Here is a 13,903-nt window from a genome sequence, read left to right as displayed (position 1 = left end):
ATGTTTTGAAGTACTAACATCTACACATCATATCCTTTGTTACACAGACAAAAGCACAAGTCATATAATAAACCAATCCACATAACAACTTTTACCAACGTAGGCTCATTCTGAAAACGTTCCCCTATATACATTTCTGGAGATCGCAAATTATGTAGCCAGAAGTGCGTATGGCTGCATTTCATCTTAATTGAAATGGACGCTACATGGGTGGAATGGTGCTGTTTCTTTTTGTGCTTACCAGCTGACCGCTTGCCTCCATATGGACGGCTTTCCTGCTTTTATATATCAAAGCAGGGCTATCATAACTCCCTAGATCGCTGGTTTGCACATAAGGACTACAAATCTGCTTGTAAATGGACTACATATTCAGTCATGCCACACACACACCTGCTCCAAGTCTCTACTGATTACACTCGCACCACCTGAGGATCGTCAAAGACTGAATATGTAGTCCATTAACAAGCAGATTTGTAGTCCTTATGTGCAAACCAGCGATCTAGGGAGTTCTGATCGCTGGTGACCGTGACAATTTCAATATTTCAGAGTATAAAACATCCGGTCAGTAATTTTTTGTAACTTTAATAAAGATTAAATAATATACAATGAAGACTATGCACTGTTGATTACTCAATAGTGAATACCTGAAAACTATAATTGACTTTTATCTTTGCTATATTTTATTTATCTATGCTTGTAATTTATTTGTTATATATTATTCAAGATTTAATCCTCTACACCTGTTAAATCACCTGGTGAAATTGTATTCACATCGCAATATATACCACAGAAATACAAAATATGATAATGTCAGATTTTTCCAATATCGTGCAGCCCTAATCAAGTATACAGATATTTGTTAAACAAATTTACATGACTTTTCCAAAACTTTTCCAGGCCTGGAAAATGCCATGTCAATATTCCATGGTTTTTTCAGGGTTTCCCTGACTGTATGAACGCTTCATATATTAATGAGACTGTTTTATTTAAAGTTACAATATTTTGGATAAATTAATGTATACAATACATTAAACCAAATATATTTTAGTCAACTAAATCTAGAGTAGATTTAGTCGACTAAAAACCTTATGAAGTTTAGTCGACTAAAAATAGACTTAAAACTAAGAGCACCCGGAGGAAACCCACCTGAACACGGGGAGAACACAATCGGCTACACCAGTGGCATCAATCAATCCACAATAATATAGTGGCGTGGCTGCTATTTATTTATTTATTTATTTATCTATTCCCTGCTGAAAAATCCAGCTTAAACCAGCCTAGGCTGGTTGGCTGGTTTTAGCTGGTTGACCAGCCTGGTTTTAGAGGGGTTTTGGCCATTTCCAGGCTGGTTTCCAGCTATTTCCAGCCTGGTCTTAGCTGGTCAGGCTGGAAAATGACCAGCTAAATCCAGCTAAAACCAGCTTGACCAGCCTGGTTTAAGCTGGACATAGCTGATAAAGGCTGGGCTCCCAGCCTGACTAGGCTGGTCAAGCTGGTTTTAGCTGGTCGTCTACCAGCCTGACCAGCTAAGACCAGGCTGGAAATGGCTGGAAACCAGCCTGGAAGTGGCCCAAACCCCTCTAAAACCAGCCAACCAGGCTAGGCTGGTTTAAGCTGGATTTTTCAGCAGGGTTTATTTATTGAAATATTGGGAATTTACGTAAGTACATTTAAATGACTAATATCAACAGCTAAATTATACCGGGGTGGCCAGAGTTTACACAGTGGACACCCCTGGCCACCCCTTGGGGTCACCCCTAGAGAACATGCACACTCCACACAGCAGCCAAAAGATTAAAACTAAATAAAAATGTCAAAATTAACAATGGTTTCAAACAAAAAAAAAAAAAACTATCAATTTGAATAACTTTTAAAAAAAGCTAGTCGAAAACTATAATTAATACTATATTAACAATTATAGCCTACTCATCTAAGAAACTAATGTAACGTCAAGGTGTTTTAGTTTCCACAGAGCCGTATGTCAACTCCAGAAGCACATTCAGGTTAAAATTATGATTCTTAAGATCACATGAAATGTAAATGAGCGCTCATCCCACTTGATGCTTTTGACAGCGTCAGCAAACCTCTCCATACAGATGCGGCAGCAGCTCGAGAGGCCGAATCACGGCGCGCGCATGAGGGAGAAAGGGGAGGGGATAGAGAGAAAAAGAGAGAGAGAGCGAGAGAGAAAGCTGATCTCTATCTATCTCCCACAGACATCTTTCTATGTTATAACACACAGAGCAGAGGACGTACTGGTCGTTGGCGGAGGCACAGCAGCCCATCATGCGCGCCGTCTTCTGAAAACGCTCAGCGGTAGGCAAACGCATCGCCCAGCCAGTCTCTTATCAATAATTGCAGCTCGAAAAGAACTGCATCGGCGAATGGACCGGAGGATGGTGTTTAACTCTTGACTGCTCATGTTTGTTTCAGGCGCGAGGGATGGCTTAGTCGCGTGCGGAGCGCCGATGCTGCACGATGAGTGTAGCGCTGCAAGATTTACGAAATAACGTGAGTCGCACTGATGCTTTTTATTACACCAGAAACATCTGCAAGACATCTCGTTGGCTGACAGAAGCTGCTTTGAATTCATTCCTAACACTCAAAAAGGCAATTTCTGCACATTTAGAGATTGTCGCGCGTTTGTTTATGTTTAGTATAATGTTTACTCTTCTGTTGCGCAATGACTGACGTGTGACGAAACTCACGACCGAAGTGTCGTGTCGCGTTTTCATTTAACAACTGTTTACATTATTTACAGCTGGAATTCAGCATCTTTCACAGCAAAACATACCATTTATATCGAGGTAAAAGACAAACTGTTTAACGTTACCGCGCGTGGGTTCCCAGAAACCATCAAGCAAAGTGTTTCCCGATGACACGAACACGACAAACCGAACTCGTTGGTTTTTCTGGAATAGCGCAGATTCCTTTCTGTTGAATTGACAACCCGTGACGAACTGTTTTTTTATTATTCATTTCTCTTTGTTCGAGGCTTGCTGGTTTGTTTACAGGGAGTGGCTACGAGAGAGCATCTTGAGTTGCTCAACGCTTTATAGACTGGCGTACGTTACCCATGGCAACTGGAGCGCCGGGGGGTCGCGCGAGGATAGTTTGTACTGTAACAGGTATACAGTGATCAACATAACTGAGTACAGCCCATTTAGAAATGAATACTCTCATCCATTTCTCGGTTAATATAGTTAATATATTTTGGTGCAGTTGAACAAAACAGATTTATCGAAAATATATATTTATTAAAATAATATTTTAGTCACTGAGCATTAAATTCATGCGAAATATTGGGGAAAATACTAATATATAATATAAATTATATATCTAATTTGTATTTAAAGGGCGATGCAGTGGCGCGCAGTTAGTAGTGCTGTCGCCTCACAGCAAGAAGGTCGCTGGTTCGAGCCTCGGCTGGGTCAGTTGGCGTTTTTGTGGAGTTTGCATGTTCTTCCTGCGTTCGTGTGGGTTTCCTTCAGGTGCTCTGGTTTCTACCACAGTCCAAAGACATGTGGTACAGGTGAATTGGCTAGGCTAAATTGTCCGTAGTGAATGAGTGTGTATGGATGTTTCCCAGAGATGGGTTGCAGCTGGAAGGGCATCCACTGCGTAGAACATGTGCTAGATAAATTGGCGGTTCATTCCACTGTGGCGACCCCGTATTAATACAGGGACTATGCCAAAAAGAAAATGAATGAATTTGTATTTAATATTTTTCTCTAAGGTGATGCAGTGGCACAGTAGGTAGTGCTGTCGCCTCACGGCAAGAAGGTCACTGGTTCGAGCCTCGGCTGGGTCAGTTGACGTTTCTGTGTGGAGTTTGCATGTTCTCCCTGTGTTCGCATGGGTTTCCTCCGGGTGCTCTGGTTTCCCCCACAGTCCAAACACATGCGGTACAGGTGAATTGGAAAGGCTACATTGTCTGTAGTGTATGAGTGTGAGTAAGTGTGTATGGATGTTTCCCAGAGATGGGTTGCGGCTGGAAGGGCATACGCTGTGTAAAACATGTGCTGGATAAGTTGGCGGTTCACTCCGCTGTGGCGACCCCGGATTAATAAAGGGACTATGCTGAAAAGAAAATGAATGAATGAATGCATTTTTCTCTAACATATGAATTTGTCTGAACTAATTTTGGATCGTTGTCGTAACTTATTTTGTTAGAAAAGCTCCAGATTTGGCTTGAGTACTGACTAATCTAATGTATATGCACAAATATCATATTGTAAAGCTTCCTATAGGAATTATTCCGGGGTCGTCACAGTGGAATGAACCGCCAACTTATCCAGCATATGTTTTACGCAGTGGATGCTCTTCCAGCTGCAACCTATCACTGGGAAACATCCATACACTCACCCACTCATATGCATACACTACGGACAGTTTAGCTTACCCAATTCACCTGGACCGCATGTCTTTGGACTTGTGGGGGAAACCAGAGCACCCGGAGGAAACCCACCTGAACACGGGGAGAACACAGTGGCAACCCCAAAAAATGTTCTTAGGGGTGGTCAGAAGAGACCGCACCAAATCTGGTACAGTGTAATGTTATATTTTTGTTTCTGGTAAATAAAATAATGTGGTTTTAAGTCATTTTAATGAATTATTCTTGAAATATTGCAATTTATTCCTTGAAATTATTCAGCAAGTACACGTGCAAACCAAATAAAAGTCAATATTTAGTTTAAAAACTATTTTCATATATATAAAAATAACTTTTCAGTTATTTTTCATACACTTTTATTGTACAGCATACCGCATATGCCATGTCTAAAATTAATGAAGGTTAATGAATGAATTAATAAAACAAACAAATGAACAAACTGAACAAAAGGCATTACTATATACACACACTCACTGTACAGACCCTAATAATATCATTTATCTATATTCCTTTTTGAGTCACAAAATTATTAATACAGCTTCTTCTATTGATGTACCTTAAGGTAAATATTAAATTGCCATTACTGTCTATTGAAGGCGTGTGGGGCCGTCAGCGAAGATTGAAGAGGGGGAGGGGCAGTGAATCAGCTACGCCAGTGAGCAACAATAATATAGTGGCTGCTATTTATTTATTGAAATATTGTGAATTTACATAAGTACATTTAAATGACTAATATCAACAGCTAAATTATATTGGGGTGGCCAGAGTTTACACAGTGGTGGCAGTGGACACCCCTGGCCACCCCTTGGGAGCGCCCCTGGAGAACATGCACACTCCACACAGAAATGCCAACTGACCCGGCCGAGGCTCGAACCAGCTGTGAGCCGATCGTGCTACCCACTGCGCCACCAAGATGCCTTAATTCTGAATTTATATAATAAATTAATTAAACATATGCAATTGTCTTAATTATTGATCATTCTTTTTTTGTTGTTATTGTTAAAAAGTGGAATTATTGCACAAAATATACAGCGTATTACTCTGCTTCACTCAATTAAAATAGAACTGTTGCATTTCTATACAGTATTTAAGGCAAGTATATTATTAAATTACCTAAAAATGTAAGGTAATCCCCTCCTTCACTTCATTCAGTGGAAATGTAATTTAATTACAGTAACTAGCTATTTTGAAACTAATTACACTCAACACTGGTTAGCACAAATGAACACTGACTTTAATACAGGAGTTATAGTTTTACCATGGCATTCGTAGTAAAACAATGGTTAATTTTAATAGTGGAATAATTTAAATAGATTTAAAAATGGATCGACATAAACAAGACATTTTAGGGATCAGCTCAGGTAGAGCTCAAGGTAGGAAACATAGTATGGGTGCTAACTCAAATGTTTGCCAACAGCTTGCTGTCTGGTTGCTAGGGTGATCTGATGGTTGCTATGGTGTTGCCCAATGGTTGCTCAATAGAGTGCATTAGAGCAAACTTCTAAAACATTCATTATTAATCATTTAAAAAGCCATGAATCAAACCAAGCAGCTATGGAGAATTATAACACTGCTAACTTTGATCTGAGTGAAGCAAGTATGTGTACTTTTAAATAAATGTACAAGACTCTGCAATCTGATTATGCATTGCAAATGACAGTGTCAAATCAAATACGATTACATCACCATTTTTCTTATGGTAGCTTAAAGTCTTGTGAATTGCTTAGGTGTGATTTTCAACAGAGTGTAAAAGTCTTGTTGATTTTGTGGGTTTTGTCTTTCCAAATCTGATCTTAAGTTTGTATTTTCTATTGGGTTCAAGTCAGGTGATTGGTTGGGCCATTCTACAGCTTGATTTTCTTTCTCTGAAAGCATTTGAGAGTTTCCTCTGCTGTGTTTTGGATCATTGTCTTGCTGAAATGTCCGCCCTGGTTTTATCTTTATCATCCTGCTAATGTAGACGTTGGACTGAAGCAGCTGATATTCATTTACACTGAGGAAGGGCAGAGGCTTGCTGAAGAACTACTGAGAGATTTCAGCTGCTGTCTGGGCTTGCCATGCTTTTCTACACCTCCCTTTCTTCATGTGTTCAATACTTTTTCCCTGTGTCATTTCATTTGATTACACAGAACTTCATTTGTAAACTAATTAATGTTGTTCTCTTTTCATATATGGATTTCTTTGGTTGTTATCAACATCTGGTGAACATTTCAAGTCAACAGCACCTTTAGTAATATGTTTTCTGTGACATATTTGGTGTGACAAAAGGGTGACATTTTGAATACTTATTTCCCACACTGTAGATAGATAGATAGATAGATGGATAGATAGATAGATAGATAGATAGATAGATAGATAGATAGATATAGATAGATAGATAGATAGATAGATAGATAGATAGATAGATAGATAGATAGATAGATAGATAGATAGATAGACTTTTCTTCCAATAGACTTCCATTCCTGCGCACGCGAATGCGTCAGACCGGAAACGCGGGGTCATGCATCAAGTTTCGCAGTTTGCTGCGGTGCAAAATTCAAACTTGGTGAACTCTGACCTGCCAAATCGCATCACTTGACTGCATGAGACCAATCAAGGATCAAAACAGGACCTCTCTGGGCAGAAATGTAAAGCATGGAGCAATCGCTGGCTTTTTAAAATGTTAATAAGCTTGTTTAATCCCGCCCCTTTTCGCAGCGTAGTACGACAGAATTTCGCACACACAAAGCCCAATGTGACCGCAGCTTAAGAGGCATTATAAATGTCCACAGGTGTTAGTAGCTCTGACAATCTCATTTGAATTTAAAGCGACAGTCACCAAAACAGCATGAATTAAATTAAAGATTAAAAGGGGCACATTCAAAGAGTTATAAAATATTATTTGAGTAGTATTTTGAGCTGAAACTTCACATACACACTCTAGTGACATCAGAGACTTATTTTAGGACTTGTAAAAAGGGGCATAATAGGTCCACTTTAAAAGTCTAAAAATCTATAAGTGTGCTCCCTATGGTATTTAAGTTCCCGGATATAGTTCAGCTCTCTCATATATTTAAATTAGACATTTTTTTTTGCCGTATTGTCTGGCAGGCAGAAATGAATGTATAATCACAGCACATTTCTCCTCGGCAGCCCACACAGTTTCTCTCAGGTCTGCAGCAGCACTGTAGCAATGTGAAGCTCAACACTCAGGACAAGGGTTTGTGAAAGCAGCCCTGCCTTAGCAATCAGCGCTAATAAGCGGAGGTTCATTTCTGTAAACCTAATATATCCAAAGTGGCTGCGAACGCACACTGCTTCACTCATTTGGGAGGAGTGCTCAGAGGTCAAGATGGAGCCTCTCTAATTAGCCCTGGTCCAATATGCTGTAAATCAATTACTGCATGCAGAGCCAGGGCCGTTTCCACAACTTTGTTATCTGGATGGGCATGATCATTTGCAGGCTGACGCGTATGTCGTACATTGCGTTCCAGGTCGGTGTACTGGTGTCAAATGTTCACCATAAAAAGTGATGAATGACTGCACAGTTCCTCTGAAGACTCCTGATTGTGTGCATTGTATATAGCCTTGTTATGTTAGCATTGTGTTATTGCTGGCGTTTTGACAGATACTGTCGCTTTTGTTCCTCTTTTGACAAATGCGTAAATGTAAGTGGATTTGTCTGCCAAATGCATACATGGATATTTCACCCATTACAATGTAAGTCTTACAGAAGTTCGTAACTTTTTAATTTAGTACAGTAGCTACTCTGTAAAAATTTTGATTTGCTGAATGCCTGCTCTGTTGTAAGTTGCTTTGGACAAAAGCATCTGCAAATTGACTAAGTGTGGTTTATTTATAAACTAATTTCGAGAGGATCACGTGCTTATGATCAACATGGCTGGCTCCTCATTAGCTCCGTAATGTGACCCATCAGATAATTACAGAAGCATTATAAATAACCAGAGTTTTTCACTCCAGTTATCTTCGTCTTGAAGCTTTCCCCTCCTTCCACCCCTACTTCCTCCCTCTTTTTTCCGATAGGGCGACACGGTGGCCCAGTGGCTAGCACTGTTGCCTCACAGCAAGAACACCGCTGGTCCAACCTCCTATCGGGCTGGTTGGTGTTTCTGTGCGGAGTTTACATGTTCTCCCTGTGTTCGCGTGGGTTTCCCCTGGGTCCCCCGGTTTCCTCCTACCGTCCAAAAACAAACTATAGCCAATCGACTAAACCAAATTATCCCCGAAGACTACACTAGTTTACACTTCTCACGCGGCGACAAGCAGGGGAGTTCTCAAAACCTACCTCGAGGATATTACGAGCTCAGGGCTCTCTCCCGGGACAGCATGCCAAATACGCTTTATTGATTATCAGCTAAGTGTGAACTCTTGAAAGTACTAAAAAATAAACTGCCTGCTTAATTTATTTAGTTGAATCAAGAGGAATATTTCAACCTACATTAATCAGACTGACTAAAAATAAACTTAAAGGGACATTAAAACATTTGTTGTCATGACTTTTTGTCATGTAATTTGATTTTACAGTGTAAAGCTGCGGTTGCACAATAGAGTCTGAGAAAGTGAGATTCTATCTTATGGTGGCTGGATGAAATAAGATGATTAGACATTAATGAAGTGAGAATTGTTAAACATTTTGACCGCACAAACTAAAATGTTTCTGGTGACTGGTTACTAACTGTAAAAGATATGAACGTAGTATCTGTGACATCACCCATAGGTTTCTGAAAAGCGCAAATGAAGCTACAAGTGGGCGTGGCCAACCGTTGCCATTTTGTTTGCTCGTCATCGTACCAACTGGGAGTAACCAAACACGAACAAAAAGGCGGAGCTATAGATGCCTGTTAGAATTTTGCTTAGATGGGCTTTTCTTTGGGAGAAATTCTTAATACTCTATTACCTGCGACTCGTTTGTGTTCTGACCACATGTGCTTGGTTGTGTACTATATCAATAAAGTGTTTAGACTTTTAAAAACACTGCTGTAATACAATGAGCCACTAAACGTTGGACTTATGATGCTTTTCTACAGTAGGAAACGTGAATTACTTCCAAACACTTCAGATATAGTGTGTGTTAGTAACTGCAAGACTGTTGATGAAATCCAGCATAACACTGTATGACAATGTTTCAGATGACTGTTCTAGAGCCTACAGCTAATCAATCTGGCAAGTTCTGGAGTTCATTACAGTTTTACGACAGATTTTTTTTGGCTCGATGAGAAATAATGTGTTGGGATAATTGGAAAAACATCAAGCCTGCTCAATCATGGTATTGTCCCAACTGAATATTTAAAATTGTTATAGCATGCTTTTGTGTAGACATGGAACAAGAACCGTTTTTAAGGTAAAGCGCGGTTTGGAAAAGTCAAGGTCTTAAAACTGCCAACATTTTCTTCTATACCGTACCTATGGTATATTTAGGATTTTTTATTTACGTTTTTTTAGTGGAGACACAACAGTATCTCCAGCAGAAAAGATATCTAAAGTTGTAGATATTCCAAAATTGTAAATAAATCAGTGTTTTTGAAACTAACGAAGACAACAGAAGTCAATCACTCATTTTCATTATTTAGCCGGGCATTTTTACTGCTCCAAAATACTTTCAAAAATTTTCTACCTTTAAATGTTTGTACCTTAAGACAAAGAAACTAATTTGTACCATTGCAGTTTGTTCCTTTCAAGAGTTCACACTTAGCTGATGATTGATTATAAGCAAGTTTGGCATGCTGTCCCGGGAGAGAGTCCTGAGCTCAAAAGGTCCTTGAGCCCTGGGCTCCCTCCTGTTTGCAGGGTGAGAGGGGAGCTTTGAGCTCAGGTAGATCTCGACAGCTCCCTTCTTGATAAGAGCTGATGACTAAAATGATTGCTATGAAGAGATATGCTGCAGGATGAGAGTTTGACTGTAGTGTTAAATTTAGATTGATCAATTCACTTGTAATGCATGTTTTTGGAATGTGGGAGGAAATCAGAGAACCCGGGGAAAACCCACGCGAGCACGGGAAGAACATGCAAAGTATGTACAAAAAACGACAGCCGACCTGTTAAAGGACTAGAACCGGTGACGTTCTTGCTGTGAGGCAACAGTGCTAACCACTCGGCCACCGTGCCACCTTATGAAGGGAAAGGTGGAGGAGTATGGGTGGAAGGGGGGATTCTTCAAATCGAATCTGAATGTAGTAAGAAACCCTGGCTCTTTATAATGGGTTAGGAATCGCCTGATTGGTGGATCATACATAGCTAATGCGGAACCAGCCAAGTTCAATCATAATCACGTGATCCTCTCGATATTAGTTTATAAATAAACTTCACCTAAGGACATGATTTGTACCATGGGAAACCAAAATGTACCTTTGGTTTCTAAAACCTGCAGATACAATATTGTACCTTCATCAAAGATACAAATCTGATCCATGAAGGTCACTCAATGCTGCTACAGTGACAAGACACTTACCTTTACAGTGTCAAATGTGTTTCTTCAAGAACTATTAAAAGCCATTGTGCTCCTGTATATCCAGAATGCTTCAGCTTATTTTCAGTAAATATAAAACATCAAATACATTTATAAACAATGTTTTTAAGTTTATTTTTGTGTAAATGCACCTTTTCCATTTACAATAAAGAATAAAAAATACTTAAAAATCAATCAAAAGATCTATTTTTGCTAAACATTTCACAACATTTTTCACAAAAATGAAATACAAATTCTCTCATGTACAAAATAACCCTTTTTTCTCTCCAGTTTTCACACAATCCCTTTGTAATCACTTAAAATTTCATTTAATTTACTTAATTTTAAAATAGAAATAGAATTATGGAAAGTATTGTAGTGTGATATGCTCAATGTTTGATTAGCTTTACAATACTGAAATATCTGCATGAACACTTTGCATATGCAGGACTTTTGCCAGCTCACGTGCGTAGTGGAAAACAAACTCCAAAATGTGCAGATATCAATAATGAAACTAATATTTATCAGAAAATTCTCACCAAATGTTTATTAAAAATGTCTGAAATGTTTAGTTTACAATAGCTATATTTAGTTTTACCAGTTGTTTTGTTTTATAGAACTTAATAATTTCTTTAAACATACGCTTTTAAATGATGATTCATGTTTTAATATGGATATTATTCATAAGATCACTTTGCCTTTCCAGTAATATTTATTTTCATAGATACTGTAATAAACAAGGAGTTGTCCAACACTGATGTACTTTTTTACGAGAGCAGTTGTGCATCTTCATTTCAGTTGTACCATAAAAGGTACAGAACAGTATCCTAAGAGGTCTTTTCTGAGAGTGTAGTGTCAGAATCTTATATGTGTGATGTATGTAAATATGCTGCAACCAAATTGCCTTGGGGAAATGAATAAAGACTGACTGAGAGTGTTTTTGCCTCAACAAAACGAAACAAAAAAGTCAAAATGACTTTGGCACTATAATTTAAATACATTTCCTCACAAGTATAAGATGGATAGTCGCCTGCTTGTATATCTGTCTTCTTAAGAAACGTCTATTATTTCCTATTACAATGAAAGGTATTGCACCCTATGAAAAAAAAGTCTGGGATATTTCTCAAAATATCTTCTTTTGTGCTCCACAGATATAAGATATAACAGTCATACAGATTTTGAATGACATGAGCGTGAATGAAGAAGGAGAGACTTTTCATTTTCGGGTGAATTCCCCCTTTAAGGTGTTTTTGGCTGATAGGATTGAATATATCAGTTCTGAGGGCGCAGAGACTAAATTAAGTGTGAGTTTTGGCTAACGGGATTTCCACAAGCACCGACCATCTCTCTCTCGCTCTCTCTGACATTCTTAGACTGCAACAATCGGGCTCTGGAAGTTTCAAAGGGAAACGAATAAACTTTTAAAGAAAGAGAGACCTGCTGTGAACCCATCTGTTCACATTCACTGATTAAAACAATCAAGTCGTGCTCCGAGTAAATCAATAGTTTTATATTAAACCTGAAATATATATTAACCAACAATTTTAAGGCATTTTATATTGCTTGGTCTTTTTAAATTCAATTTTGTCATGCAAAGTGCTTAACGGGATTGTAGTTCTTTCCTCTGTTAAGGTTGTTAAAGGGATAGTTCACCCAAAAATTAAAAATCAATCATTATTTACTCAGCCTTTACTTGTTTCAAAGTCGTTTCACTTTCTTTCCTCAGTTGAACTCTTAAGAAGATATTTTTGCGGAAATCTGAAACCAATGACATCCATAGCATTTGTTTTTTTTCCTATTAAAGTCAACGGTTACAGGTTTTCTTCAAAGTATCTGCTTTAAGACCCTGGTGTACTTGAAGCGAAATGGAAGAACAAACTTTTCTTTATTCGTTTGAGAGCCAAAATACATTTCGAGTGACGATAGACTGTTTCAGACACCATGCGTGTACATCAAGCGGCAACCTCCCGCTCTCCCTCGGGAAGCCAATACGGAAGTAACTGAAACTGCAATTCATCAAAATTCCGCTAGTCCTGGCTCCATAATAGAGCAAATTGCAATTGAGCCCACTGTTAGAATGGCCAACTTTACAACAGAAAAAAAGGTGTTTACAGCCTGGTACAAAGAACGATTTTGGGTCATATAGTTATTATTACCCTTCATGACAACTGTGAGGGGGTGAATTTTTTTATAACTCATCCATTTCCTTTATATTAGGTTATATTAAGTTTGCATAATTAAGGGCGTGGCCACTTGAGTGACAGCTAGGTCTCACTGGTCGCCGTCACTTCACCTCAGCTGAATCCGGCAGATTAGCCACTGATCTCGGCATATTCATCGTATTTTTGTGTTGTTTTATGTGGCTTTACACAGTCAGCTGCCTTTTGGACTTATTTCAATTATCAGATGATATGGGATGCTGTGTGCACTTAATTGTGCTCACAAACCATTCATGTGGCCTCGTTTCCCATGTGAGTAAAGTTATATACTTGTATACCATCTCTATAAATGTATTTGTTTTATTTAAGATCATTTATCATTTATATTTTTCTTTAGACCCATAAAGCACTCCAGAATGTGACAGATTGATTAGCTGTAGGCTCTAGAACAGTCATCTGAAGCGTTATTATACAGTGTTATGCTGGATTTCATCAATAGTCCTGCATTTACTAACACAGACTATATCTGAAGTGTTTGGACGTAATTCACGTTTTCCTCCTGTTGAAAAACGTCATAAGAGCAATGTTTAGTGGCTCAATGTATTACTACAGTGTTTTTAAAAGTCTAAACACTTTATTGATATAGTGTACAGCCGAGCACATGTGGTCAGAACACAAACGAGTCGCAGGTAATAGAGTATCAAGCGTTTCTCCCAAAGTAAAGTCTGTCTGCCAGGTCTGAGCAAAGTGCCAGCAGGTGTCTGTAGCTCCGCTCACTCTCCACCTCTTTGCCCTTGTTTGGTGGGTGCGATGACGCGCGAACAAAATGGCGACGGTTGGCCCCGCCTACTTGTAGCTTCTTTTGCAGTGTTCAGAAACCTATGGGTGACGTCACGGATACTACG

General features: G+C 38.9%; 1 protein-coding gene across 1 annotated transcript in view; it reads left to right on the top strand.

Annotated features, from left to right (window-relative positions):
- Window positions 1–2,209: 2,209 nt before the first annotated feature.
- The window catches only part of ece2b (endothelin converting enzyme 2b), a 127,552-nt gene continuing 115,858 nt past the window's right edge, over window positions 2,210–13,903 (top strand). The window contains exons 1-2 of the mRNA XM_056473169.1: window positions 2,210–2,316; window positions 2,434–2,511. Of these exons, the coding sequence (XP_056329144.1) occupies window positions 2,479–2,511 (33 nt within the window). The 5' untranslated portion in view covers window positions 2,210–2,316; window positions 2,434–2,478. The remainder of the gene's footprint in view (window positions 2,317–2,433; window positions 2,512–13,903) is intronic.

The sequence above is a fragment of the Danio aesculapii genome, chromosome 15, assembly GCF_903798145.1.
Source record: "Danio aesculapii chromosome 15, fDanAes4.1, whole genome shotgun sequence".
Taxonomy (NCBI): Eukaryota; Metazoa; Chordata; class Actinopteri; order Cypriniformes; family Danionidae; genus Danio; species Danio aesculapii.
This window is presented reverse-complemented; position numbering and strand designations above follow the sequence as displayed.